The 27,245-nt window shown below is 52.0% G+C and overlaps 1 protein-coding gene and 1 non-coding gene across 2 annotated transcripts; both read right to left on the reverse strand.

Moving 5' to 3' along the window:
• On the reverse strand, positions 1–27,245 carry ANXA11 (annexin A11). The gene is made up of 15 exons (XM_049789653.1): positions 27,056–27,245; positions 9,729–9,791; positions 8,702–8,808; positions 7,888–8,256; positions 6,807–6,894; positions 6,230–6,324; positions 5,639–5,752; positions 3,851–3,941; positions 3,520–3,599; positions 3,375–3,431; positions 2,570–2,663; positions 1,693–1,788; positions 984–1,042; positions 737–859; positions 1–417 (listed from the first exon to the last, which is right to left on the reverse strand). The coding sequence occupies exons 2-15, from the start codon at positions 9,781–9,783 to the stop codon at positions 358–360; spliced, it is 1,488 nt and encodes a 495-aa protein (XP_049645610.1). The 5' UTR covers positions 9,784–9,791; positions 27,056–27,245; the 3' UTR covers positions 1–357.
• Positions 6,428–6,534, reverse strand: LOC126031535 (U6 spliceosomal RNA). The gene has a single exon (XR_007503370.1). It is a non-coding gene; the product is annotated as a U6 spliceosomal RNA (small nuclear RNA).

Here is a 27,245-nt window from a genome sequence, read left to right on the forward strand (position 1 = left end):
TTGCACAGCACAGGCCATGCTGCCGTCCTGGGCATGCCTGTGAGGGCACAGTACCAGGATGCCCAAATTAGGGACACAGGAGAGACCATTTCCCTCAGTCTGGCGGTGATTACAGGAGTGACTAAGGGGACAGGCAATGGCACAGGGGCATGAAGCGCAGGGTCTCAGCCACAAAGCAGAGGGGCCGTGAGACCTTCTCTAGTCTACCTGGGTGACAAGAGCCTGTGGGATGGGCAGAGGGGAACCCTGAGGGTGCAGGCACCAGGCCCAGGGGGGCAGAGGCCAGGGGTGAAGGTGCTGGGCTGATAGGTGGCCGCTCTCTGTTGCCCCATGGGTGATGTGACCTTGAGGCCCCACTCAGTCGTTGCCCCCGCAGATCTTGAGCAGGATCTTCCGGTAGTCCCCTGAAGTGTCTCCCTGGACACAAACACAGAAGTCCCATGAAGGCACTCAGCTGGTGCAATTGTCCTGTCCCAGGATTGTGGGACATAGCTTCAGGCACATTGAACCCCAAAGGTCTCAATGCAGCCAAGTTAGTGTGTGAGGGTGGAGGCCAGTGTTTCTCCGCCAGGCTCACATACACCCAATCTCCCTTCCCCCTTTTTCCTCCCCCCACATGGGAAACCACAATCAGACATGGAAACAGATGCCACAGTGGCAGGGACAGGCTCAGGGCTGTGAGGCTGAGTCTAGTCCTAGGAGGTGAGAGGCGGGGCTAGAGCAGGGGTCCTCATACCGTGATGTCGTGGTACAGTGACTTGCCGTAGAGACGTTTATACTCAGCTCGGATATCTAAAAGGTCAACCTCGCTGCGCGACACCAGGATGCGGATCAGGGTCCGGTCCTTGGTCCCTGCGCCCTGCAGGGTCCCCCCACAGGAACATGAGCTGAGGCCCCTTGGCTTCCCCAAGAGGGCACCCTCTCCATCCCCCTGTCCCAGGCAGGCCACAGCCACAGGCAGGCAAGAACTGGGGGCTCCATACCCTCATGGCCTTGTTGAGTCTCTCAGCGAAGAAGGCCGGGGTGTTCTTGAGACACTTCACTGTGGGGAACACAGGTGATGAGCTAGGAAGCCCTACAAGCTATCTCAGCACACACCCCTACCCTTCCTTGGGCTCAGTTAGGCTCTTCACTGACGCAGGAGCAACAATGCAAGGAATAGGTTTTAGGGGAGGGTTCAGGGACTGTCATGGAGGATGGGCAACTCTGCAAGTGTGACCTCGCATTGGTGTCATTGAGAAAATGCCAAAACACAGCCTTGGTGGACAGAAGGTGACTTCTCTCATGGAGTCTGTGAGAGGCTGGGATCACATCTAGCCCTTGCCTCAGCCCTGCCATGGTAAATCTGGGGCCCCCTCGTCCTGAGCTGAGCCTTGTCCTCTGCAGCAGAGCTGCAGCTGGTGCAAGAAAATCTTTCTACGCCTTACCACACACACACTGACTTCGCTGCTGCTGAAATTTTTAGAGGAAGGGAGGCAGATCCTGGGGAGTACAGTGGGTCCCCCACAAGCACTGCACGAGGGCAGCACCCTCCCTCAGTCAAACGGCAAACACAAACAGGACACATCTGACCAGCATTGTGTGTGGGTCACTGTCAGGTTCTCCTGACCCAGATTTTGGGATCAGGTCCTGAGGTTCTCTGACCTGAGGCTCCTGATGCCCAACAACCCACTCTTGGCCAAGTCCACCTACCCACGGCCAGCATGCCCTGCTCCAGGTCCCCTGACATCTCTCGACAGATGCTCTTCTCGATGTCCCGGCCCGTCATCCGCTGGTACTCATTGAAGACTACAAGGGATAAAAGCCCATCACATTCCGAGGGTCACCCAGCCCCGAAAGTCTAACCACAAAAGCCCCGATCTGCGCCACCTTAGAATTGTACGGACTTCAGAGCCAGGAAGCCCCAGAAGCCACATTGGCTACCGCCTTACCCTGTCCTGGCTGCCTCTTGCCTGCCTGGGTCCTGCTTCTATCTTTTCTGGAAGATCATTTTGCTGTTTGGGGGCTACATGTGACAAGGCTTGGGGGCACCCCTGGCTCTGTGTTTAGAAGGAAGCACTGAGGCCAGCAAGAGGCAGGTGGTCCCCAGACCTGTGCTGGCTCTCCAGTGCCTTATCTAACTTGTGCTTTAATGTGAGCCCTGCCTAGGAATAAACCCTCTGGGTTCCTGCTGCCTCCCATCTGCACCTCTACTTTCCCAACCTGCAGGAGTCTAATGCCCACATATGCAGACATCGTTTAGTCTCAGGACTCAGTTGTGCTCACTTGTTTCTTGCTGGGAGTGTCTTGCATTGCTAGGGATTGAACCCAGGGTCTGACATATGCTAGGCAGGCATGGCTCATTTGCCCTCATGCCTTACTTTGGGGTCCCCCTTGCAGACCTCTTGATAGCTCCTTCACTCTGGGATGCCACATTCCAGCTGCAAGATTACAGAAGCGCCTACCCCACCACACCTTCACTGTCCCCCAGTACATGAGGTTTGCAGCTGTCCCCACACCCAGAGTTTCTATTCCACCAGTACCAGGCAGGGGGGCTTCTCCAGAAGCCACACTCTGCCCACCCTCCTACCTGCCACCAGGTGGGCTCGGCTCCGTGAGCACAAGACAGCATTAAACTTGGACTCATCAGTGCCCAGGCGGTTCTCCCCGGCTGCGTACAGTTCCTGGGCAGGGGTGGGAAGTATGGCATGAAAGGGGTTGTGTCTGGCAGCAGGGGGCTCAGACCCGACCCAATGTTTCCTCTAAGGCCACAGATTTAGCTTTAGTGGGGACTTTCTAGGCCTCAAAGGTGTTCCCCTGCTTGACCTGAGAGTAGGCACAAACAGGATGAACACAGAGCAGGGAGAAGGTAAGGAGGAGGGGCCAGGGAGGGGAGGGGGAGAGGAGAGAAAAAGATAGGGGAAGAGAGAAAACAGAGGAAAGGGGGGGAGGGGAGTGGAGAGGAGAGGGAGAGGGAGAGGGACAGGGACAGGGACAGGGACAGGGACAGGGACAGGGACAGGGAGAGGGCCTGAGCAGCTCCCCTGCATCCTGTGGCTGGATTCGTCCTGGGAGAGAGGCTGAGGTGCAGGAGAACATGGCAGGGCCTAGCCCCCAGAGCTGTAGTGACCAGCAGGTGACTGGATAGCTGTAGCTGAGACAATGGCTGAGACACTGCTGAGCAGGATTTGCCTCCTACAGGATCAGGCATCTTCGGCTCCACATGGGGGCCCCTACTCCCTGCCATCCTATCTCAGGGCCCTTCCCATAGGTCGGAGCTGAGCCTGTCCAGGCCACAGCAGGAGACATGGGGTCTGCCTGGACCCTGGAGTCTGGAACTACATCTGTAGGGTCCAGCCCACCCATCCCCACTCCTCCGGAGTATGGATACTCACCTGGACATCTCTCTGGACTAGGGACATGTCCACGCTGGTGCTTTCATCCCGATTTCCCTGAAAGCAGATGGTCAGCTGGTGGGACTTAGCTCAGCTGGCCCAAGCTGGACCCCCTTGGCCCCAGCCCGGATCACCTGAGACCCACTTGTGCCAGGGAGATGAGCAGGCGCTGGAAGTGGCCGGAAGTATCACTGCGGATGGCCTCCTCCAGTGTCTTCTTGAACTCTGAGGGGCACAAGGGACACCACTGAGACAGGGCTGGGCTAGGATTCAGATCCTTGTCTGAGGCCAAGGCTGACCTGGCCTCCAAATCACTAGACACAAATCAACCCATGGCCATTGTCATGGCTTCCCTGTTTCCCTTATCTAGGGTAAACAGCAGGAAGGTAGGTGGGATCAGTCTGGTGGGGCAGGAAGGGGGACTGGGGCTGGGGATACATGCGTGGGCTGGGGGGGGGGGCAGGCCCTGGGCTCACCTGCTCTGTATGCCGCATTCAGCTCCTGGATATGCTTGTTGCTGCGGGAGGCCAGGATCTCAATCAGGCAGGCTTCATCTGTGCCGGCACCCTGCAGGGCAGAGCCAGGGCTTGGGATGATGCCCACAGTGCAGGAGAGAGAGTGGAATCCAGACTGCCACCCAACCCAGGAGTCAAGCCACGATCATCCAAGCACAACCACTGAAGTCACAACTTCCCTGACTCAATGCAGCCTGATCCCAAATGAGAAGAAGCCAGTGTGATAATGGAGAGATGAAAAGGAACACACAGTCACCAAGTTCCACTTGCCAGGAAGCAGAGATGCATGAGGGGTGAGATTGAGCCACTGAGGCCATATAGGAAGCAACAAGAAAAACTGAGAAAATAGCATAAAGACAAAGTGTGGATATGTGAGGAGCTGAGTCCTAGATCAGATAGGAACCCCCAGAGAAACTGAGGCAAGCCAGCTGAGCCCCAGGCTCCCTGAGCGACTCAGTACTTGCCTCCCAGCTAAATCAGGGAAGGAAGTGTGTCCTGAATGTGAATGAAGCTACAGGGTCCCCATAGGGAGTGTGGGGCATGAGGTCCTTGGCCCCATGGTTAGCAGTGGCCAACACCCTGAAAGCTCTTTCCTCAAGAGCCACCATGGGCACATGCATGGGTCATGCCCAGCTCCAAGACCCACCCTAATCTGCACCCCAAAAATCAGGTTACACATGTGTCCACACTGCAGCTGTCCAGCTCTGCCCTTCCCTGCCTCACCCACCATGTCCAAGTCGACTGTTTCCCTTGGACAGAGGCTCGTGGCTAGGCCCAGATGCTCAAAAACTGCAAAAAGCAGTGCCCACTGGAGTGACGGGACAGCAGGGTGGGCACTGGGCTTGCATGCAGCCAACCAGGGTTCACTCCCTGGCATCCATAAAATCCCCTGAGCATCACCAGGAGTAACCTGAGCACCACTGGGTGTGGCCCAAATACAAAACCAAAAATAAAGACAGCAGACCAAGGACAGATCCCAGTGCCCAGTGACTGAGGCAGTGCCTCTGATCATTCTTTCCTGCCATGCAGTGGTGCCCACAGCCCAGTGCTGCACCTGTACTTTGGGGTTCATGTGTGGCCTGAGACTAGGCCTGAGGCTGCACCAGCCACATGTGGACTGCCACCGATCATACCTTTTCTGTGTGAGAGGTTGGGGGTACAGGCTACAGCCCCCTGTGTGGTGGCTTCTACCACCAGTAGCTGGGCCCACACTGAGCTGTCACTCTGTGTAACAGGCTTCCTTACCAGCTCTCACCAATTTGGGGGATGCCCAAGACCCTGCCTTCTTTGACTTTCTTGTCCCACCCCCACTCAACTCCTTTGTTGCTGTGGTGACTGAACCTTGCAGACCTTTTGTTGAGGCCCAGGGACCACTCAGGGCCCCATACAGCAGGGGACAGTCAGGAGACCAAACACAGGGCTTTGTGTTGCAAATCCTGCATCCTCTGACAGCTAGCCAGCCCTCTGGGGCTGTATAGGATGGAGACAAGAACAGCTCCCAGTGGTGGGCAATAGCACATCCCTGCGGGGGTCCGCAGGACCACTAAGGGGTCAGGGGAGCATGCACACATACCCACACAGAGACACATACAAATTCACACATATACATACAGACCACATAACATATATGCGAATATACACAAAAAATTAAAAAAGATATACAAATATATACACATTCACACATGTGTACACACACAGATAGACAGAGACACATAGATACACAGACACATCACACCCCCCAGCACCCACCTTGATGGCTTCCTTGATCTCATAGGCGTCAAAGAGCACGGGTGTCTTCATCAGGGCAAGAATCGTCTTCTCGAAGTTCCCTGACAGCTCTGACTTCAGGTCTTTGATGAGATCCTGAGGGGTACACACACACACACACACACACACACACACACACACACACACACACACACAGATTGAGGGATTCTATACGTGTAACCAGGAGGATGAGGCCCCCATCAAAGAAACAGTTCCTGGGCAGCAGATAGACTGCACCCGACCCAGTACAGGGGCCCAGAGCAGAACAGAGGCCTTGGGAATAGCATTGTGTATATGTTTGTGTGAGTGTGAGTATGTGTGTTTCGTTTTTGTTTTTTTTTTGTTTGTTTGTTTTTGGGCCACACCCGGCGGTGCTCAGGGGTTACTCCTGGCTGTCTGCTCAGAAATAGCTCCTGGCAGGCACGGGGGACCATATGGGACACCGGGATTCAAACCAACCACCTTTGGTCCTGGATCGGCTGCTTGCAAGGCAAATGCCGCTGTGCTATCTCTCCGGGCCCAGTATGTGTGTTTCTGAGTAGTGTGTGCCCACCCTCCCGACTGCCTGCTCACCTTCCCATAGGCCGTCTTGAAGGACAGGAGGATCTGCTGCCGCTGCTTGTTGGAGCGACTGCCCAGACAGTCGATGATGGCCTGCTCGTCCGTGCCTGTGGGACAGTGCACAGGGCTCTCCTCATGGTGCTTGAGGCTCACTTCTGGGATCTCCTAACTGTGCTAAGGGCTCACTTCTTTTTTTTTTTTTTTTTTTTTAAAAATATGGAACGCTTCACGAATTTGCGTGTCATCCTTGCGCAGGGGCCATGCTAATCTTCTCTGTATCGTTCCAATTTTAGTATATGTGCTGCCGAAGCGAGCACAGGGCTCACTTCTAATTCTACTCAGGGCTTACTCCTGACTCTGCATTCAAGGCTGACTCCTGGCTCTGTGCTCAGGGCTCTCTCCTGGTGGGACTGAGGGTGATAATGGGATCAACCCTGGTGAGCTTTGCCCACTTCCCATCTCTCAGGGCTCTGGAGATTCTTGGCCTGGGTCTTCCAGTGCTCTTTGGTCTCTCCCTCTCCCCTCCCCACCCTTAGCCCATCTGCTCTTCCACCAAAGAAAAAGGGTCCCACCTGTCAGGGTCACTCACCAAACCCTTTCATGGCTTTGCGAAGGACCTCAGCATCTCGTAAGGGGTCAAAGCCGGAAGCATCCATGATGGTGCCTCGGTTTCCAAACTGTTTGGACAGACAGGTGGTCAGGTGCTGCCTTCCAGGGCTTTGGGGTAAACATGTGCCCACCAAGGACTCTCCAAGAGGCTGACTTGCCCTGATGAACCCTCATACTCAGTGCCCTCTTTACCACTGAGCCGACACCCCAGGTGCCCCTGCCACAGCTGTGAGCATTGTCTGCACTACCTCTGCATGTCAGAGAGGGACAAGGGCCACAGGCATGGCCCAAGGGTGGGTGGGGGCTCTGAGAACTGCAGGGGCACTGTGTCTGTGTCCCCATCATAGGTGGGCTGGATTCCAGGTAAGACCCAGTGCTGCACCCCACCCTCAGTGCTTGGACACCCTAACTCTAGGTTCCAGTTACACTGGCTACAGGCCCTGCCCACCACTGCCCCCTCAGCACACTTGAATTTCCTGATCTGCCTCCAAGATGCAACCCTTGCAGAGCTAAGGGGTGAGTCAGTGACTGCAGGGGGCAGCAAAGGAGGAAGGAAAATGGGGGGGGGGGGAAAGCCTTTGTCCAAGAGCTGCTGCAAATACCATGTGGCCATGAACTCTGGGCCCCATGAACTTATAGGCCCCAATTGTGAGATGTTGGCCCTATAGGGTCCCCAGGGGCTGTCCTCCTGAGGAGGATCTGATGCTGGGAGAGAATTGGGAAGCCCCTGGAGTTCCCAGTGGGGAGCCAAGAAGCCAAGAAGAAGGAATGCCCCACCCCAGGCACTGGGAACCCTCTTACACCATGGTGTGGAACATTGTGATAGGGAGCATCACAATGGAGAGAACTATAACACGGAGCACTGTGGGAGAGCTACCCCGGGGCACTCTCTCTGGGGGGGAGCACTATGATGGGGAACACTATGAAATGGAGTACTATGGGGGTCATTCCATCTAAGCAAGAGGCTAGACCTGGTTATTGCGACTTTCCTGAACCTCAGGCTCTGCTGGTACCAGCCTCAGGTGCAAGCCTGGGCCCAAGGGGGAACCGGTGGCACTTACCTGAGCAGGGGGCACAGCAGGGGTGACGGGCCCAGATGCCTGGTACCCGGGGTAGCTTGGCACAGGCTGCGGCTGGCTTGGAGGTGGCACAGGGGCCTGCCCAGGGTAGGCTGCTGGCACTTGTCCAGGGTAGGCTCCAGGAGGTTGTTGGCTGGGCATTGGGGCCCCCGGGTATGACGGATAGGCAGGCATGGCAGAGGGTGGGTTCCCCCCAGGAGGTGGGTACATGCCGAATTGGGGTACAGGCTGCTGGGCAGGGGGTGGTGGCCCAAACCCCCCAGGGGGCATGGGAGGATACCCAGCCCCGGGACCTATCGGGTACATGTTAGGGACGTTGGCGCCTCCAAAGGTCCCTGCTATGTTGTTGGCCTGCAAAGTCAGAGCAGAGTGTGAAGACATTGGGGCTCAAGGGGAACAGAGCAGGAGGATGGGGTTGGGGGGATGGGAGGGATAGGGATATGAGTATGGGGGACAGTGGGGTATGGGAATATAGCAGAGTACAAGTATAGGGTACGAGATATAGTAGAGCATGAGGGTACAGGGATATAAGTATGGGATGTAGTAGGGTAGAGGAGTATGGGGTGCAGTAGAAGCACAGTGGGGTATATACTCCTTTCCTTACCCCATGCTGAGCAGAGAGTCTGACACAGGGGTAACAGGTATCTGAGAAGACTGAGGGACTGACAGACTGGAGGGACTGAGGGGACTAAGGGTCTGAGGTCCCCACTCCCTCTCATTGCAGAGCTAATGAGAACTGTATGGAGGGTCCCTGTGAGGCCCCTGCGGAGATGCTGTCCCTCCCCACAATACTCACCATCCCAGAGAAGCTGTCCTGACTGAACTGATTTGAGTAGCTGGCCATATTTTCCAAGCCAATGGGGGGTGTGGCAGACGGCGGATAGGCAGCTGCTCCCCAGGTGCCTCCTGCAACAACACCAGGTGTGAGGTACTTCCTGTGGGCAAAGGACAGCAGGGGACCCCACAAGAGAGCCTGAAAGAACCTGGGACACATGCAGACCTGTTCAATGTCCGGTGTGGAATGGCAGAGACAGGGAGGCAGTTTTGTGTTGCAGAGACATATGGTCAGTGCAAGGGTACAAAGATGGGTGTGCAGTGTTAGGGTACAGAGATTAGCAGGTAGTGTTGGGGCACAGAGGCTGACGGGTAGAGTTTGGGAACATATAGGGGATGCTGGCTCTGTCCGGCCATAAGGAAGGGGACTGGAGTACAGTGACTGTGACCACATTCCAGGCTCAGTTTCCCCATCAACTAGGCACCGGCACATGGCAGGGAGTGGTTGGGTACTGCTGCCAGGCTGTTGGGACCCCATAGGCAGAGCCTACCCTCAAGGACACTCCCATTGCAGAACCAGCTTGGCACAGACCAGATGTGAGCAGAGAGTGGGCAGTGCCCAGCCTGTAATACGAATAGCACCACTATCTCTTGCCTTGCTGAGTGGAGCTGGGGGACGCAATGGCCTTTTTGCCATCGGGGCTTGGCCCTGAGAAAGGCACTGGCCCTGGCTCCAGGTTGGGGGTTCTGTGCAACTAAGGGGACTTCAGGAATCTTCCATCCCTCTAGGGACCAGACCTCAGCTCTGGAGAATAAAGGAGCCAGGCCTGAGCAGGCCCATGTCCTCTGCCCAGGTCTGAGCCCATAGCAGCCCTATGTCCCCTGTGGGGATTCTGCTCCCCACAGACCCTGAAGCTGTCAGCAACTCCCAGTGTCTGGGTGCAAAGAATACCAGTGTGCTTCCTGCTGGGGGGCAGTGTCTGGGCATTCCCTGCTACAGCCTCCATGCCCACTTCCCCTCTCCTGTTCTCCTGGACACCATTCCTTACCTGGTGCAGCTGGGGGGTAGCCCCCTGGAGGTGGTGGGTAGCCGGGGTAGCTCATGGCTGAGTCTAGAAAGAAAGAAAAATCCCACTTAAACTTGGGAGTCTCTGACTTTGGGCAGTGCTCGGGAGACCAGCAACCATGGCTACTTCACCTATCCTCTGACCTGCTCCCCAGAAAAGCCCCCAGAGAAACCCCGGGGTGAACTCATGATCCCACCCCACAGTTCCCCAATATTCTCCAGCACTGCAGAGATCAAAGGTACTGTGTAGGTGACACTGATGCAAGTGGACAGACCTGCTTCTGGGGTCCTTCGCCATCAGGCTCCCAGTCACTGTCCACCCAGTAACTGGGGTACTAGCCAGGCAAGCTCCAGAGCATGTATCCCCAGGCTATGATTTCACTCTCCAAACTGACTCCTCCTCTGAGGCCAGAGCATGTGTGGGGCCCTGGGGAGGGGGGGAATTAGGGTACAGAAGGGAAAGTCTCACCTGACCCAGGGCTGCCTCAGGGGCAGGAGGGGTATCCCTGGAAGGAGGAAGAGCCAGAAGATTTCTGGAAGATGTGATACCACAAAATCCCTCTGCCCACAGAGCCCCACTGCCTTATCCAAGCTGGCTGCACCCCATCACACTCAGACTGTCTGCTCCCAACTGCTAGACACTGTGGGGGCCCTAGGGCAGGTATGATCCAGGACCAGGGTGAGGGAAGGAGCCCCTGCAGGGATGGGAAACCTGTACCTGATGCCATTCTTTGAGACAGCCCCCTCCACCGTATCTGCTCACCAAGGTAAGTGGCTACCAGGAAGGTCCTTGGCCAAGGGGCCTCCACAGGGCAAATAGAAAGCTGAAGGTCACATGCGCCCTCCCCCAAAGTCACCTCCAGCCAGAACAGAATTTTCTGTGAGAGTCTCTGACCCCACATAAAGGAAAGTCCTGAGAGACCGGCGAGGGGCGCTAGAGGTAAGGTGTCTGCCTTGCAAGCGCTAGCCAAGGAAGGACTGTGGTTTGATCCCCCGGTGTCCCATATGGGCCCCCCAAGCTGGGGCAATTTCTGAACACTTAGCCAGGAGTAACCCCTGAGCATCAAATGGGTGTGCCCCCCCCCCAAAAAAAAGAAAGAAAAGTCCTGAGCCTGGCAGGGAGCAGCCAAGCTGGGCTGTGCCAACTGTGCACAGTGAGTGGGTCTATCCCCAGAGTCACAGTCCCTATTGACTCTAGAGTGGCTCCCTGACCCAATGAGATGGAGAGAGAAGGGGAGAGCAGAGACAGGCATATTTGGAGACATCCCTAGATGACAGGGCACTGGACATAAACAGTGTTTCAGCTCCTCCCTGTGGGATGTGCCTCATTCACATCCAGACCCTGCCAGTTGTGGCCAAGGGGTTTCCGAACTGACGGGAGGCCCAGCCCAGGAAACTGCCACATTCTCCAGGACTCACTAGCTCACACTGGGCCCATTCAGCAGGATGGTGGCTGCCTTGCTCCATAAATACCCGAGGGCGCCAGTCTGCCTCCAGGCAGCCCCACCTCAGCCAGGGAGCCAGGGGGCACCCGTTGGCAGACTGAGTACAAAAATCTGTCCCTGGCCACGAGCTCCACTCTGACTCCATGGATCACCCGAATGCCTGCAGAACAGCAGCCTTCATCCTGAGACAGCTCCCAGGCTCCTCTCCCCTCCCAAAGGCTAATTTCCCTTCTGTTCTAGAGCTCTTTATTCTGGTGTGGTCCCATGGGTTTATTTCTGCTTTTTCCCCTGTCAGTGGGATTGTCTCAATGAAGATTCCTCTAAAGTCAGAATTTTGGAGTTCCACCAGTTTTCTTCAATGGATCTTATACACTATATACATCATACTTTGTATCATGTATAAGATACATACCACGTATCTTTTTTGGGGGGGCCACACCCATTTGATGCTCAGGTGTTACTCCTGGCTAAGTGCTCAGAAATTGCCCCTGGCTTGGGGGGACCATATGGGACGCAGAGGGGATCGAACCGCGGTCCTTCCTTGGCTAGTGCTTGCAAAGCAGACACCTTACCTCTAGTGCCACCTCACTGGCCCCAAAATATTATTATTATTTTTTTTTTTTTTTAGGTTTTGGGTCACACCCGCAGTGCTCAGGGGTTACTCCTGGCTCTATGCTCAGAAATCTCTCCTGACAGACACAGGGGACCATATGGGATGCCGGGATTCAAACCACCGTCCTTCTGCATGAAAGGCAAATAAATGCCTTACTTCCATGCTATCTCTCCGGCCCCCATACCATGTATCTTACATACCAGCAATGGCGAACCTATGGCACGCGTGCCAGCTGTGGCACATGAAGGCCTTGCAGCTGGCGTGCGGGAAGGTCTGCAATTAATAAATTTATAAAAATTTTAAAGAGTTTTTAGATACTAAAATCTTGTTATTAAGGTTTAATTGATGTGCCAACACTTTAAGGAAATTCTTTGTTTTGTGCAGCAGTTTGGGCACTTGGGCTCAAAAAGGTTAGCCATCACTGTTTGTACCTTATACATTGTCTACCATATAATTAGGAAATGTATCTGATACGTTACATTGTACACATCCTACATTAGGAAATATATCTGAAATGATGTGTATATTACACATTATATCTGTCTTACAGTTACACATTGCATACCATACATTGTATCTTATACACTCAATGTGTCATCTCAAATTCTTTGATTCTTTGTTTTCGTGTTTGCTTGATGGGTCACAACTAGCAGGGCTCAGGAATTACTCCAGATCTACCAGAGGAATCATATACAGGCTGGGTATTTTTTGTTTGTTAGTTTGTTTGTTTTTGTTTTTTTGTGTGTGTGTGTGTGTGTTTGGGTCACACCCGGCAGTGCTCAGGGGTTCCTCCTGGCTCTATACTCAGAAATTGCTCCTGGCAGGCTCAGGGGACCATAAGGGACGCCAGGATTTGAACCACCATCCTTCTGCATGCAAGGCAAACGCCTTATCTCCATGCTATCTCTCCGGCCCCAGGACTGGGTATTAAACCTGGGTCTGCCATGTACCAGGCAAACATCCGACCTACTCTATTATTGCTCCAGTTCCCTTTGATCCATTCTTAGTGAACTTTGTGGGACTGTAATGTAGCTTCTTTTAGAAAATTCTTGCCTGTTGCTATACAGTTTTCTCAAGACCATTTATTGGAGTCTTTCCTTCTTTCACTTCAGGAACTCAGCTCCTTGGCTGTAAATGAACTAGCTTTACATCTGAGGACTTACTTCCAGTTTCCAGTTCTATTTCACTAGTTGGAAAGTGTCTCTATTACAGCACCACTTAGCTGTGATTATAGCTTTCACTGTCTCCTAGCTTCCTTTTTGGCTATTTTAGGAATTTTATGGCTCCAAACTTGAGAAGTATATATTTGCTCTATGTCCTTGAAGAAAGTCATAGGAATTCTGATAAGGACCAAAATGAACATATAGGTAGTACAGTCATTTTAATTATATTCATTCTTCCACTCCAAGAACAGAGAAAGTACTTATATTTCTATATGTATTTCTTTTTTTAAATTGTTTTAGTTGTGATTTATAGTTTTACTATAAATCTTTCACTTCTTTTGTTAAATTGATTTCTAGGTACTGGAGTATTTTTGACATGATTATAAATGGAATTAAACAATTTTCTCTTCCATATCAATGTTTACATTTAAATAAACAACAATTCTTTGAATATTTCCCTCTTTGCATTGATTTTGTAACCTGCTACTTTATAGGGTTATTGTGTTTCCAGTAAAGTGAGTGTGTGTGTGTGTGTGTGTGTTTAAGATCTTAAGTGTTTTCTATGTAAATGCCATGTGTGGCCCAAAAACTAAAAAAAAAAGAAAATAAGTAAATGTACAGGGAAGAAAAGGCATGTAATACACATTTCAAACAGTTACTGGAGCTAGTCTTCGGCTATGATGTAGAGTTAAATAGTGCCAATTCACCCCTCTAAGGGTACAAATCAGTGCTTTAGACACTCAGCATCAGAACAGTGGGGGAAATGTTTACAAGATATTTTTTGTAAAAAGTTTTAATCTGGGCCCAGAGAGATAGCACAGTGGTGTTTGCCTTGCAAGCAGCCAATCCAGGACCAAAGGTGGTTGGTTCGAATCCTGGTGTCCCATATGGTCCCCTGTGCCTGCCAGGAGCTATTTCTGAGCAGCCAGCCAGGAGTAACCCCTGAGCAAGGCCGGGTGTGGCCCAAAAAAAATATTTTTAATCTTCTAAATATATTTTTATATATCTTTTATAAATCTTTAAATGCAAAGATAAAAAATAACAGATAAGGGACTGTTATCTAAAGCATAGAAAGAACCCCTAAAACCCCAAGAAAACAAGCACATCAGTTTCAAAGGACTTAAACAGGTTCCAACCAAGAAGATCCACAGAAGCTGGGGTGGCCCTGAGGGCAGCAGCATGGAGAGAGCCTGGGCACCATGGGCAGGGGCATCCCCCCCCCCAGCACCAGCAGGTATACCCCCAAATAAACAGATATGCAGATAACAGGCCAGCACATAAAAACCTTCTCACCACCAAACACCACCAGGGAATCATAAATTAAAGTAATTCACAATATTTATTAAGGCCAAAGTCCAGAACAGATACAGCTGCCAAGGCAGAGAGTCAGCCATGTGAGTGGAAATACAAAATGGTACATGCCCTGTGAGAGATAGCCTGGTAACTAACCCCTTCCCTCCTGTCACCCTCCTTCCTCCTTCTATCCTTTTCTCCTTCTTCTTCCCTCCATCCCCTTTCTTCTTTCCTTCCTTCCTTCCCACACCTGGTTTTGCTCGGTTGACTCCTAGCTCTACACTCAGGGATCACTTCTAGTGGGGCTTGAGGGACTATTTGGAATGCTGAGGATAGAATCTGGGCCAGTTGCCTACAGGGCCAGTGCCCTCCCACTATGCTGCCTCTCCAGCACCAGTGTGGCAATTCTTTATAAAAACTAAATATACTTGTTCACATGACACGGCCACCATACTTCTTGGTGTGTAGGCAAAGGAGACAAAAGATCCTAACCACTCAAAGGTATACTGGACGATTGTGGGGGAGGTCATACAATAGTATTCACAGCTGCCCAGACTTGGAAATATCTGAGACATGTTTCTGGAGTGAATGGATAAATAAACGAGGTGCCTCCGCATCACGCATGGAATGTTACTGTGCGAGAGGGGAAAAAAATGAGTCTCATGTCACCCCAAAGAATTATGCCTACTGCTCAAAGGGCCCCAGAGAGAACTATTTCCGGGTCAACTAGCTTTAGTATCCATGTGATCATTGGTACAAGAACTGACAGTGGGACCAGGGGGCTCGGTGGGGGGATCTGGACTATCTGCATTGTCCATTCACTTTTACTATAACCCTGAATTGCTCTAGGAATTAATGACATTAAAAAATTAAAAATCTGGGGCCAAAGCAGTGGCACAGAGCAGTAAGATGTCTGCCTTGTTGGCACTAGCCTAGGACAGTCTGTGGTTCCCATATGGTCTCCCAAGCCAGGAGTGATTTCTGAACGCAGAGCCAGGAGTAACCCCTGTGCGTCTCCGGGTGTGCCCTCCCCAAAAAAACCAAAAATAAATAAATTAAAATAAGGGGCCAGAGAGAGAGCACAGAGGTTAAGACCCTGCAGGTGGACTTCCTGATTCAAATTCCAGCCCTACATGTGGCCTCTCAAGCATTTCCAGGAGTGGCCTCTGGGTGCAACGTAAGCCCTGTGGAGCTTGGAGTGTGCATACCTCCATTAAAAATAGAAATACTGGGGCCCGGAGAAATAGCACAGCAGCGTTTGCCTCGCAAGCAGCTGATCCAGGACCTAAGGTGGTTGGTTCGAATCCCGGCGTCCCTTATGGTCCCCCGTGCCTGCCAGGAGCTATTTCTGAGCAGATAGCCAGGAGTAACCCCTGAGCATTGCCGGGTGTGGCCCAAAAACAAAAAACAAAACAAGAAAAATAGAAATACTTATTATAATCAGTTATGTCAACTATGTGATGCATTTTTCTTAAATAAATTTTTAAAAATGGAAAGGGAGTCAAATAAGAAGCAAAAGTTACCACTCCCTCTCCCCCCACCCAAAATTCACCATGGAACCATAATTTTAAATCAAAGAAAAGAAAAAATTGCACATACATATCTGAATGCATGTGCATGGTTTATATATTAAAAAATATTTAAGCACCATGATTACAAGCATGACTGTAGTTGAGTTTCAGTCATAAATGTGTATGGTTTCTGTATGTTCATGTTAGGAAGGCTGGGGAATACCAGGGACAGAGAAAAGTGGAAAGGAGCCTGCCTTGCACACAACCAATCTGGATCCCTAGTTCCCCAAATGGTCCTGCGAGCCCCCCATGAATGACCCTTGGATGTGTCCCAAAACCAGAACTGAAGGATGCAAAACATTTGTTTAAAAACAAACAAACAAACAAAAAACCATTTGTTTCAAAGCAGGAGCAATAGTTCTGACCCTCATACTATCATTCTCAGCAGGCAGGCAGGCTCGGACTAGCTCACCCACATTCTTGCTCAGGTCGAAGAGAGCAAGGGCTAGTGAGCCAGTCCACAGCCAGTCCCAGCTGGCCCCAGCAGCTCTGGCTGCTATTCATTACCCTGGGAGCCCTGGACACTCCTGCCCAGGTCTCTGTGCTAGAGAGAGAGAGAGGCCACACACTTGAGCAACTTCTGTGGGCTCAAGGCAAGAACCAGTACATCAGAGGGTCCACCTCCAAGGAAGGACCCCAGTGCTGAGCCAGCCCGGCTCGCAAAGCTTTCACCCCTTCTAGAACAGTCCAGTCCAGCCCCAGTTTCACAGGCTCAAAGGTAAGCATTGGACAGTTGAAGAGACAAGCACGCTCCAGAAACGAGGTTGCAGAAGACTCAAGACTCACTGGTATGGGGTGGGTGGCAGGACTTGGCCTGTGGGAAGCAAAGACTGCTATCCCCATCCTCAAACAGGGCCACCCCAACATGTGTGGCCACTTCATCCAAGTAGATCTGGCTGGTTTGGGGTCCCCCATGAGGACCTGCTTTAAGATCTACTCCTGGCCAGAAAGACAGTTCAGGAAGGAGGCATTTGTCTTGCATGTAGCTGCTCCACCATGTCCCAGGTTCAAAGAAAGCAACAAAACAGACAGAAACAAACCAAGTGTGTGGGCCTATGGAGCTCCACAGGGCTTCAGGAGAAGCAGGGTGGTAGCCAAAGCTCATAGCTGAAATCTGGGTTCCTGCTAGCAGGGATCTGGGGCCAGTGGAAATGCTTAAAGAAGCCCTCAAAGGGACCAATCAAGCAGCCCTTAAAGGGACCCACTTCCGGGCCTGGAGAGATAGCACAGCGGTGTTTGCCTTGCAAGCAGCCGATCCAGGACGAAAGGTGGTTGGTTCGAATCCCGGTGTCCCATATGGTCCCCCGTGCCTGCCAAGAGCTATTTCTGAGCAGACAGCCAGGAGCAGACATCCCTGAGCAATGCCAGGTGTGGCCCAAAAACAAAAAAAAAAAAAAAAAAAAAAAAAAGGGACCCACTTCCACATTTGGGGTACACACACACAATCATGTGCCTCTGAGAAGGTTCCTGTGAGGAACCTGCAAGGGGCCCACTGGTCAATAACCTGTCAGATGCAAAGACCAACTCAGATTCCTTACTATGGGGCAGGCTCCAGAGCAAGGGGGCCCCCTCAAACATCTGCTTCTGGCCCATACACACCTGGGCCTTCAGTGGGGGGCTGAGGCACCACTCATAATCAGATATAGAGAAAAAGTTCTCCCAGTCTGCATCCCAAGGTATCCCAAGGTATGGCCAGGAGATACAGATCAAGCTTTTAGCACTTCTTGGGGAGCTGCTGCCAAAGACAGCAATAATTGAGGGGGAGGTTCCTGAAACCAAAATCAGGAAGTATCTAACCCCCTCTGTGCCTACCATCAGAGCCACACACATCCTGTGACAGTCATGAGGCACGTAGGGGCTCTTTGACCACCTTGTGGTGCTGCTGTGGGGGAATCAGTCAGGCCGTACCCAGAGGCTGGGCTCCTGACAGTCCTCCCAATGAGCATATGCTGGCTATATGGACAGGGAAAGAATGGATCACATCCACAGCAGAAAGTACTGGGCCATAAGGAAAGAGGAGGACATCCGGCAATTTGCCATGACCTGGATGGATCTGGGGAGTACCCTTGTAGCATGAGGGACAGACACAGAGATCTCCCTCCTAGGAGGATGGAAAGAATCAGTCTGAGAGTAACAAATGCCCAGAGGCAGCGAAAACTGAGTACTGGTCTTTAGTGAGTCCCCTGGGGAGGGGGAGATGAGAGGTTAACAGGAATGCAGCACCCTAGAGGGATGATCAAAACTTCATACAGGACACCCAAGTGTGGATGGTGTCTGGTGAGCCTTGGAGTCAACCTGGGAAATGGAATCTCAGGAGTCCGATGGGCAAGGTAGCTCCCATATATGACAGAGGAGCTCTGCCAAGCATGACTTGGGCAGGGGTCTTGAGATGGAAGGGAGTAAGAATGTGGACTGAAATGGGAACTTGTACATGAAATAGGCTCCAAGCTGGTGCAAACATTGCTGTCATTAGGTTATGTGATACTCAGAGCACTATACTAACCTGGAAACCAAACCTGGTACTGCTGAGAGGTGGCCACACTTCAAGTTCTGTCAATTCACAGGGACAGAAAGCAGAGAGGGGGGGGGGTCACACTCAGAAAGACAGAAAGAGGGTTGGGCCCAGAGGCTGCAGAGTAGAGGTGGGGAAATACCGAGTATTTCCATGTGGGGTTCCTATCCCTCTTCTGAGAGGTCAAAGAAAGGTGTCCCATAAAGTGTGACTGACCCTCTGATCTACGCACTAAAAATGGGCTGAAGCAATCATACGCAAAGAGGGAGCTGGTCTCTCGTATGCAGCTGAGAACCAGATTCGATCCCCGACATCCCATATGGTCCTCAAGCACCACCAGGAGTGATTTCTGAGTGCAGAGCCAGGAGTAAGCCCTGAGCAAGTGGGGTGTGGCCCCCAAACCTACAAACTGGCTGCAGTGGTGACACTTGCTCTAGTATAGGCATGATCGGCTTCTAATCACTCTTGTGGTGAAGTTCAGGTGCAGGAGGAAGTGAACTGGGTGCTATCCTGGCCCTTGCTTCCTCCTTCCCTGAGTCCTTCGGATGCTGGTTCTGAGGAGCTCTGCTGAGAGTGAGCTTTGCACAGTCTATCCCCCAAATACCAGTCAACCAGCCAACACTCCCAGGCAAAAAACTCAATCTACCAAGATCACCACCACCAATATTTCGGGGTACAGAACATTTTGCAGCGGGGACACCAAGCTCAGATGAGGCTGCCTGCTCTGAGTCACCCTCTGGGATGGTCTGAGATTTCCGGGTCACCAGGCAACACACCTGGCTGAGCAGGACAGAGGTTGGCAAAGCAGTCATTGAGCTCAGTGGGCAGGGCCATGCAAATAAAACTGGGGTTCCTCAGCCTCACCCTCTACACCAATACTGAACAGAGGAAGTGACTCAGCTCTGGCTGACTAGGGGCTCCTGCCCCCAAGGCAAGAGCTGACAGTCCTGCAGGAGGTTTCAGGGGGCCTGGGCACTGCCATTGTAGGGGTCCGCTGGAGAAAGTCAATAGCATTTCTTTCTCAGAAAATATGTGCAGCAGAATGTCTCTGAAAGCTATGCCTTCTGCCTCCCTCCATGCCAAGCCTTCGAAGTCCTCATGGGGGGAAGGACTTGGGGTGAAGGTGCTTAGCACGGAGGGTCCCTTAGTTCTGATGCTCCCACCTCCGCTCCGGAGACACATGGGGCTGGATCAGCTTCCTCAAAAGCAGAGGAAGGAAAAGCAAAGTCACAGGGGCCAGAGCAACAGGACATTGCAGAGTGGCCTCTGATGTGGGCTCACAGGGTTCAGGAAGCCCCAGGCTTGGGGGGGGGGGGGCGCACCCTGACTCTGTACCAACACAGCCCCTAAATTCCCAGGGTTGGAGCCACAGCACAGTGAACCCAAATTCAATCCCATGTGGTCCCCTGAGCACCACCAAGAGTAAGTGGAGTGCAGAACCAGGAATAAGCCCTGAGCATTTCTGGGTGTGGCTCAAATTCAACAAGAACCTTTCCCCCACCAGAAAAAAGACAATTAAACATTAGGCAGAGACATACTAGCTAAGTGCCAAGAAAACAGGGGTCATAAGTGTTGGTACATTAAATGGTGAGGTTGGTTTAATGTCCCTGCCCAGAAAATAAGGGTTTGCCTAGACATTTTCCAACTATTTGTTTTTATCTGGAAACACGGAACTTGGAAAATTACTCACTGGGATTTCTTTAGCTTTGTGCTGTGAAATCCCAGTCCCACGCAATAAGTTATGTAACTTAAAACATTAAGCACAGGAAAGAGAAAGAGAGAGCAGAAGAGAGGAAGAGAAAGGAGAGAGGGCAAAACAGAGAGAGAGAGAGAGAGAGAGAGAGAGAGAGAGAGAGAGAGAGAGAGAGAGAGAGAGCAAGAGCACGGGAGGGAAGGCTTACTTGCCTCGCACACAGTATAGCTACTGTGGTCACAACTCGCGTTAGCATCTCTGGCACCACAGACACTCTGCCAAGCACCACCAGGGATCATTCCCAGCACAGCCCCTAAGCACCACGAGGTATGGATGACCACAAACCAATACAAAACCAAAACCAAAACTTACGGGAGCTGGAGCACACACCCTGCCGGTTGGTGGTACTGTTCCTAGGGGCACTGAGGGCTCAATGACAACAGAGCATTGATGCCTAGTAGATATTTCTTTGTTTGTTTGGGCTTTTTTTGGCCACACCCAGTGACCCTCAGGGGTTGCTCCTGGCTATACACTCAGAAATTGCAAAGGCCCTATTACTGCTGCCACCTCTCCACCCCCCAAGTGGGCATTTCTACCCCCAGCTGCTTCAACAGGAAGCAGCAAGGAGGGCGTTTATCTAGCACATGGTTGATCCAGGCTTGATCCCCTGTATCCCATTTGGTCCCTGACCAGGAGTGATTCCTGAGCACAGAGCCAGAAGTAACCCCTAAGCACTGCTGGGTGTGGCCCTCAAACAAAACAATGGAAAGCTGGAGAACAAAGCCCTAAAGCCCTAACTACAGGAAAAGCAACAGCACTCTGTGACCTTCGGTCCACCCCGGGGCTCTATAGACTTCTCAAAATCTCTACTGAGGAGAAAAGCTGGTTATGGAGCTGGTGAGGCTGAGCAGGAAGCTGACCCAAAGCTGAGCCTGGCCCTGGTGCTAGGCACTGAGGCTGGACACTGGGCACTAGGGCTGGATACTTAATCTGGTACTCAGGTTGGACAGAGTCTGGGCAGTTAGCCCACACTGAAGCTGGACACTGAGTCTCTGGCCAGCCCCTTCTCCACCACATCTGCTTTCAAGGGGAGACACACTGAGACAGCCAAGGAGGGAATGCAGGTAATGGGGCATTACAAATGGGCATTTCCATTGCTACTTCCTCTTCAGAAATCTGAGCAGACACAAGGGGGCTCAAAGAACCCCCACTCACTGTGAACTGACCCTCCCCTTACACCAGGAGCTTGGACTCATACTTAGGATGAAAAGCACAGGCCCTGCAAAAATGGTTCCCCTTCCCTTTGCTGACCTCCAAGTCTTTCCCAAACCTCTCGGTGGTTCAAGGAGCGCTGGGTCTCCTATGGGAAAACTCCTTTCTGGAGATGCCCCAGCTCTCTCCTGAGCCAGCAGGCAAGGCAGTTACTGGGATTACAATCTGCCTAGCTCCCTATCTCTGTCGGCTCTGCTCAGCACCTTGTTTGTCCCTAGGGAATGACTGATTCCAGGAAGCAGCAAAGGAATCAGGCCTGGCAGTTAGAGTCTATGCAGTTTACTGGTTGGTTCATTTTAGGGAAAAATACAGGATTATTCCAGAATATATATATATAATTTTTTCTGGATGTGCAGGGAACATGTGGTATAAGGCCAAAGGCAATAAAGGACAAGAAGGTCTAAAGTTCAGCTTGCAAAGATAAGCTGGAGGAAACAGTTGACACAAAATATGAAAGCCCAAATCTATATTGACTACAAATCTAAGTAGAACCTGACTTCTAAAAAATGATAGGTCAGGACCAGGGATCTAGCTCAGTGGTATGATGCTTGCCTTGATGTGTGTGTGTGGCCTTGGGTTCAATTCCTGGCATTGTAATAATAATTTATTGATTTTTTTTTGTTTGTTTGTTTTTGGGTCACACCTGGCAGCACTCAGGGGTTACTCCTGGCTCCTGGCAGGCTCGGGGGACTATATGGGGTGCCAGGATTTGAACCAGTGACCTTCTGTATGAAAGGCAAATGCCTTACCTCCATACTATCTCTCTGGCCCTAATTTATTGATTATTAATAATCATTAGGTATTGTGAATAACTGATTTGTTGATTATTTATCTTAGCATCCCAAAGAGAGTGATTAATTAATAATAATTTATTAGTATTATCGGGTGAGATTTTCCTGCAAATCTCTCAGAAACTGAAAGATCAATAAGTCACATGAGGGAATAGGGCCAAGTAGGTACAGTAGGAAAGGCACTTGCTGTACACATGACCAGCCTGAATTCCCTCGATCCATGCTAGGAGTGATCCCTTAGCAGAGCCAGTAGGAAGCCCTGAGCACTGCCAAATATAGCCCCCATATAAAAAAACAGAGAGGGCGGGGTCAGAGATGGAGATAAGGCATTTGCCTTGTGTGCAGAAGGTTGGTGGTTTGAATCCCTGCATCCCATATGGTCCCGAGCCTGCCAGGAGCGAATTCTGAGCGTGGAGCCAGAAGTGACCCCTGAGCACTGCCAGGAGTGATCCAAAAACCAAAAAAAAAAAAAAAAAAAAAAAGAGAGAGAGAGGGCAAAGTTTAGGTAGACAAAAATCTTTTAGCTGAATGACATACATAAAATTAAAGATTCTTCAACCTGAGGGGGTGCTTGATCTGCATACCAGCAACCTGGGTTTGATCCCTGGCACCCTGGCGTATGGTTCTCTGAGCCCCACCAGGAGTGATTCCTGAGTGATCCAAAGCCATGAGTAATCCCTGAGCAGCACTGGGAGCGGCCCCTCTCTAAAATAAGATAAAAGATGAAAATGAACAAATATTAAACAAAAAACAAAATAAAATACAAAATCATTCAACGTGTATCAATTCCATATTCTCATTCATAGATCTAGTAAAGAAACAAGGTTTTCCTCTCTGAATTGGAAAACAATGATAAAAGTTCCAAGTCTTGGGCCGGGCGGTGGCGCTCGAGGTAAGGTGCCTGCCTTACCTGCGCTAGCCTAGGAGACGGACCGCGGTTCGATCCCCCGGCGTCCCATATGGTCCCCCAAGCCAGGAGCGACTTCTGAGCGCATAGCCAGGAGTAACCCCTGAGCGTCACCGGGTGTGGCCCAAAAACCAAAAAAAAAAAAAAAAAAAAAAAGTTCCAAGTCTTGGGCCCGGAGAGATAGCACTGTGGCGTTTGCCTTGCAAGCAGCCAATCCAGGACCAAAGGTGGTTGGTTCGAATCCCGGTGTCCCATATGGTCCCCCCGTGCCTGCCAGGAGCTATTTCTGAGCAGACAGCCAGGAGTCACCCCTGAGCAACGCCGGGTGTGGCCCAAAAACCAAAAAAAAAAAAAAAAAAGTGCCAAGTCTTTCTAAGAAATAAATGCATACGTGGCATTCCAATTGGGCCCCTAGAGTGGGCTGCACTGTGGGTCTTACACTTGTCATACACTGTGACCCTTTCAGCCTGAGAAATGCAGCTATGGATGGGCCACCAGGACCATCTGACATTCATGGTTCCAAAGTAACTTTTGGTTGGTCCATGTTTGGAAACCATTTACTGAGGCCAAATATTTGGAGGTGCTCTGTTGCCCAGCAGCAGGGGAGGTGTTGGTGGGCCACATGAGACAGCGGTCACCCTGCTAACTGGGGGGACAACTGAGGGGATGTGCCAGATCCCGAGCCTTTTGCCCAACCACTCTTCCTTCGGACTATAGCAGTGCTGAAAGCTCAATACTGTTTCCCCTTCCCCAGGGCACAATCTTCCTCCTCAGAAGGCCCAAATGCCTCCAAGCCCCATATCCACATTCTACCTTGGATCCCAAAGTCCCCTCAAATCTGTGCCCAGACTGAACCCCTGCTCTTGGGATCCCAGGCCAGCATGTGGGATATGGGCACCTGACTACATGGGACAGAAACAAGCCTTGTCACCCACTAAGAATAGCCATGACCTTTGAGGGACTCAGCAGCAGATCTTACATCTGCTCTTCCACATGCCTCCCCCCTAACCTGGCCCCACCCAGCCTCATCAAGAACTCTGGAGCCCCTTAACACACCCTATCAAGTGATCAAGTGACAGCACCCAAATGTCTCAGGCCATACTTCCAATGGTGCAGAATGCAGAGCCAGGAATAAGGGCTGAACACACTGAATGTGACCCCAAAACCAAATCAAATAATTTTTGAAAAATGTAAAATGCAAGTCCACATTGAGGAAGCATTTTTTCCTTCAGAGCTCTTGTTTGTTTGTTTGTTTTGTTAGCAGTACTCAGTGGTTATTCCTGGCTTTACACTAGGAATTACTCTGGGTAGGCTCAGGGGACCTATTGGGATGCTGGGATCAAACCTGGGCAGGCCACATACAAGGTAAACACCCTCCATAGAAATACTATGTATGAAAAAAAAAAAAGGGGGGGGGGGCGGAGAGATAGCATGGAGGTAAGGCGTTTGCCTTTCATGCAGGAGGTCATCGGTTCGAATCCCGGCGCCCCATATGGTCCCCTGTGCCTGCCAGGAGCAATTTCTGAGCCTGGAGCCAGGAATAACCCCTGAGCACTGCCAGGTGTGACCCAAAAACCAAAAAAAAAAAAAAAAAGAAAAGAAAGAAATACTATGTATGCTCTGTCCTACCTCATATCACCTGAATCTTTGATGTTCCTGGGGGCTTGGATCAAAGAGTATAGCAGAGAAACATCCAAATTAGTCTGATAGACTATGATAGAGACACATAACAAGGAGGGATAGGCCCCAAGGAAATTTATGCTTCAGGTCGCTGGTGAATCCAGGAGTGAGAGGAGTCACCTTGAATGGCCCCCTCCAGCCTGCAGCAAGACACATGTCCTTTTTTTGTTTTTGTTTTTGGGCCACACCCAGTCTCACTGAGAAGTTACTCCAGGCTCTGCACTCAGAAATTGCTCCTGACAGGCTCAGGGGAGGTCCTACGACTTGCCTATCACTCAGGCCCCAATATATGTCCTTTCTATAGTCACCAAAGCCCACACCACAGACTTCCTCCACTGTGATCTCATGGCCCAAGCCGCACTGACAGCAGCTCACCTTTGGGACAGATGCCTGTTGTTGTCCCTGCCTCACCCCACAGTCCCACAGTCTTGGTGTGGACCAGGCAGAGCTCATCCACCCACCCCTCCTGCTTATTTCTGTCTATCAAGGAAGCCTTTAAGAAACACAATTTTGCTTTTGTTTGGGGGCCACACCTAACAGTGCTCAAAAAAGATCACTTTAACTGGGCTCAGGAGACCCCCTGGGATGCCAGGGATTTACAGGACTGGAGGACTGTTTATGGTTCAATTCAGGTTGTTTGCAAGCAAGGCAAGTGCCCTCCCATGGCTCTGGCCCCAGGGCTTTATTTTAATATCAGGAACCCTGACTGCCAGCTGGTCTTTTTTATTCAGCAGACACCTGCTGAGTGCCTCAGGCCCTCAGTGGCCTGGAGACACAGAAGAGCAGGGTACAAGGGGCCTCACCCTTCAGGTACAAAGGACAGGGCGGAGATAGGATCAACCACTAACTACAGACTGTACTGGGCTTGCTCAGGCAGGAGACCAATGCGGGAGTGAGGATTGGGTTGAGGACTGTGCAACTGGGCAAGGGCTCACTACTGTTGCCCATTCACTCTCCTTCCCGGGGAGAGAGGGAGGGAGGGAGGGAGGGAGGGAGGGAGGGGAAAATAAGCTGTCCAGGGTGAGACAAGCAGAGGAATGGCTAAGCCCTGCAGGGCATTCTGCCTCCTGGAGAACTTCCTGGAGGAAGAAATTCTCCAGCTTCCTGGAGAACCAGAACAGTTAATTGCTGTGTTGCCCCAAAACTCCACCAGAGGCTTGGGGAGCCCATCTGGGTTCCAGGCAAGGCACTGCACAGATCCAGAGCTGTGTGGTCAATGCCAAGCTGTTCACTCTATTTTTTTTTGGTGGTGGTGGTGGGGGTCACACCCGGCAGCGCTCAGGGTTTACTCCTGGCTCTATGCTCAGAAATGGCTCCTGGCAGGCTCAGGGGACCATATGGGATGCCGGGATTCGAACCACTGACCTTCTGAATGCAAGGCAAACGCTTTACCGCCATGCCATCTCTCTGGCCCCAAGCTGTTCACTCTAGAATCATTTCCTCCTTTCAGTTATCCTTGGGTGATGCTCTTGTCCACTTTCGTGGTAAAGCACTCAGGGACAGAGCCTGGTCAGAGGTGTAGGGGACGGGGACTGCCCACCACTTCAACCCTGGCAGTCCTGGGAACCCTTGGGCACACATGGGGCCTGGCAGGGAAGCCTTGTGCATACAAGGTGCCTTTCTAATCCCTCTGAAATCAGCAAGGACTGCCTGGAGCAGGAAGGAATGAAGAAACAAAACGAGAGCCAGTTTGGGGCAGCAAAGTAACACCCCAGATCCAGGCTACTCCCGGGCGGCCAGGCCCTTCCTTCTGTGGTGTGTTTGGAGCAGGAGGCAAGGGGGGGGGGGGGCAGGGAGCGAGTTCTGGGCAGCAGAGGGGCGGGGCAGGAACTTGGGGCACCAGCTGCCATTTACCCTAAACCTCTGCCTTAGACTGTTAGACTTTGCGGGTTTGTCGGGGTCCAGGGGTGTCCAGCCGGAGCCTGGGACTAGACGGGGCTCCCCCTTTCTTGAAGTATCCCCTCTCTCCAAGTGTCCGGACTTAGCGATTTAGTTCTGCTAGCCTGAGAACCCGCATTGACGGTTCCCCCACTTTTGGGGGGCTGGGCTGGAGAACTCCGGACTGAGAAGGGAGGCCGGGGGAAGAGGCCAGGCGTGACAAGAGGCGCACAGGTGATCACAGCCCCGCCGGCCCCCCAATTCCGCGCCTGGCGAAATCAGCCCAAGGTCCCTGAACTGGGCGCCCAGGGCTGCACCCGCTGACCCCAAGGGCACGTGCTCCCGACGACGATCGCGGCGGCCGTGCGGGCCCGGGTCCCCGACTGGTGCAGCCGGGTGGGCGGGTAGGCGGGCGGGCGTCCAGTCCGAACAGCCCCGCTCCCAGGAAGCCCAGAGGGGAGCCCCCAAGGGCGCGCGCGGGCTTCCACTCACCTCAACCGCAAACGACAGCGCAGCAGCGGCTGAGTGTGCGGATGATCTCAGGGCGCGGATCTCGGCGGCCTTCGGGTCTCCCGCACTCACAGGGCTCAGTGCCGCGGGCGCCGCAGCTTCACGGGCGGGGCTGAGGAGGAGCCTCGGGCCGGAGTGGAACTTCCGCGGCCTCCGCCCTGCGTGCAGCCAA

Source organism: Suncus etruscus, chromosome 15, assembly GCF_024139225.1.
Source record: "Suncus etruscus isolate mSunEtr1 chromosome 15, mSunEtr1.pri.cur, whole genome shotgun sequence".
NCBI classification, from domain to species: Eukaryota; Metazoa; Chordata; class Mammalia; order Eulipotyphla; family Soricidae; genus Suncus; species Suncus etruscus.

What these genes read in the sequence shown, in the direction of transcription:
- ANXA11 (XM_049789653.1), bottom strand. Translation starts at nt 9,783, where the DNA reads ATGAGCTACCCCGGCTACCCACCACCTCCAGGGGGCTACCCCCCAGCT. An exon ending in GAATGCGGCATACAGAGCAG is followed by an intron (nt 3,600 to 3,850) that starts GTGAGCCCAGGG and finishes TGTGCCCCTCAG; the next exon opens with AGTTCAAGAAGACACTGGAG. An exon ending in CCGAGCCCACCTGGTGGCAG is followed by an intron (nt 1,789 to 2,569) that starts GTAGGAGGGTGG and finishes TATCCCTTGTAG; the next exon opens with TCTTCAATGAGTACCAGCGG.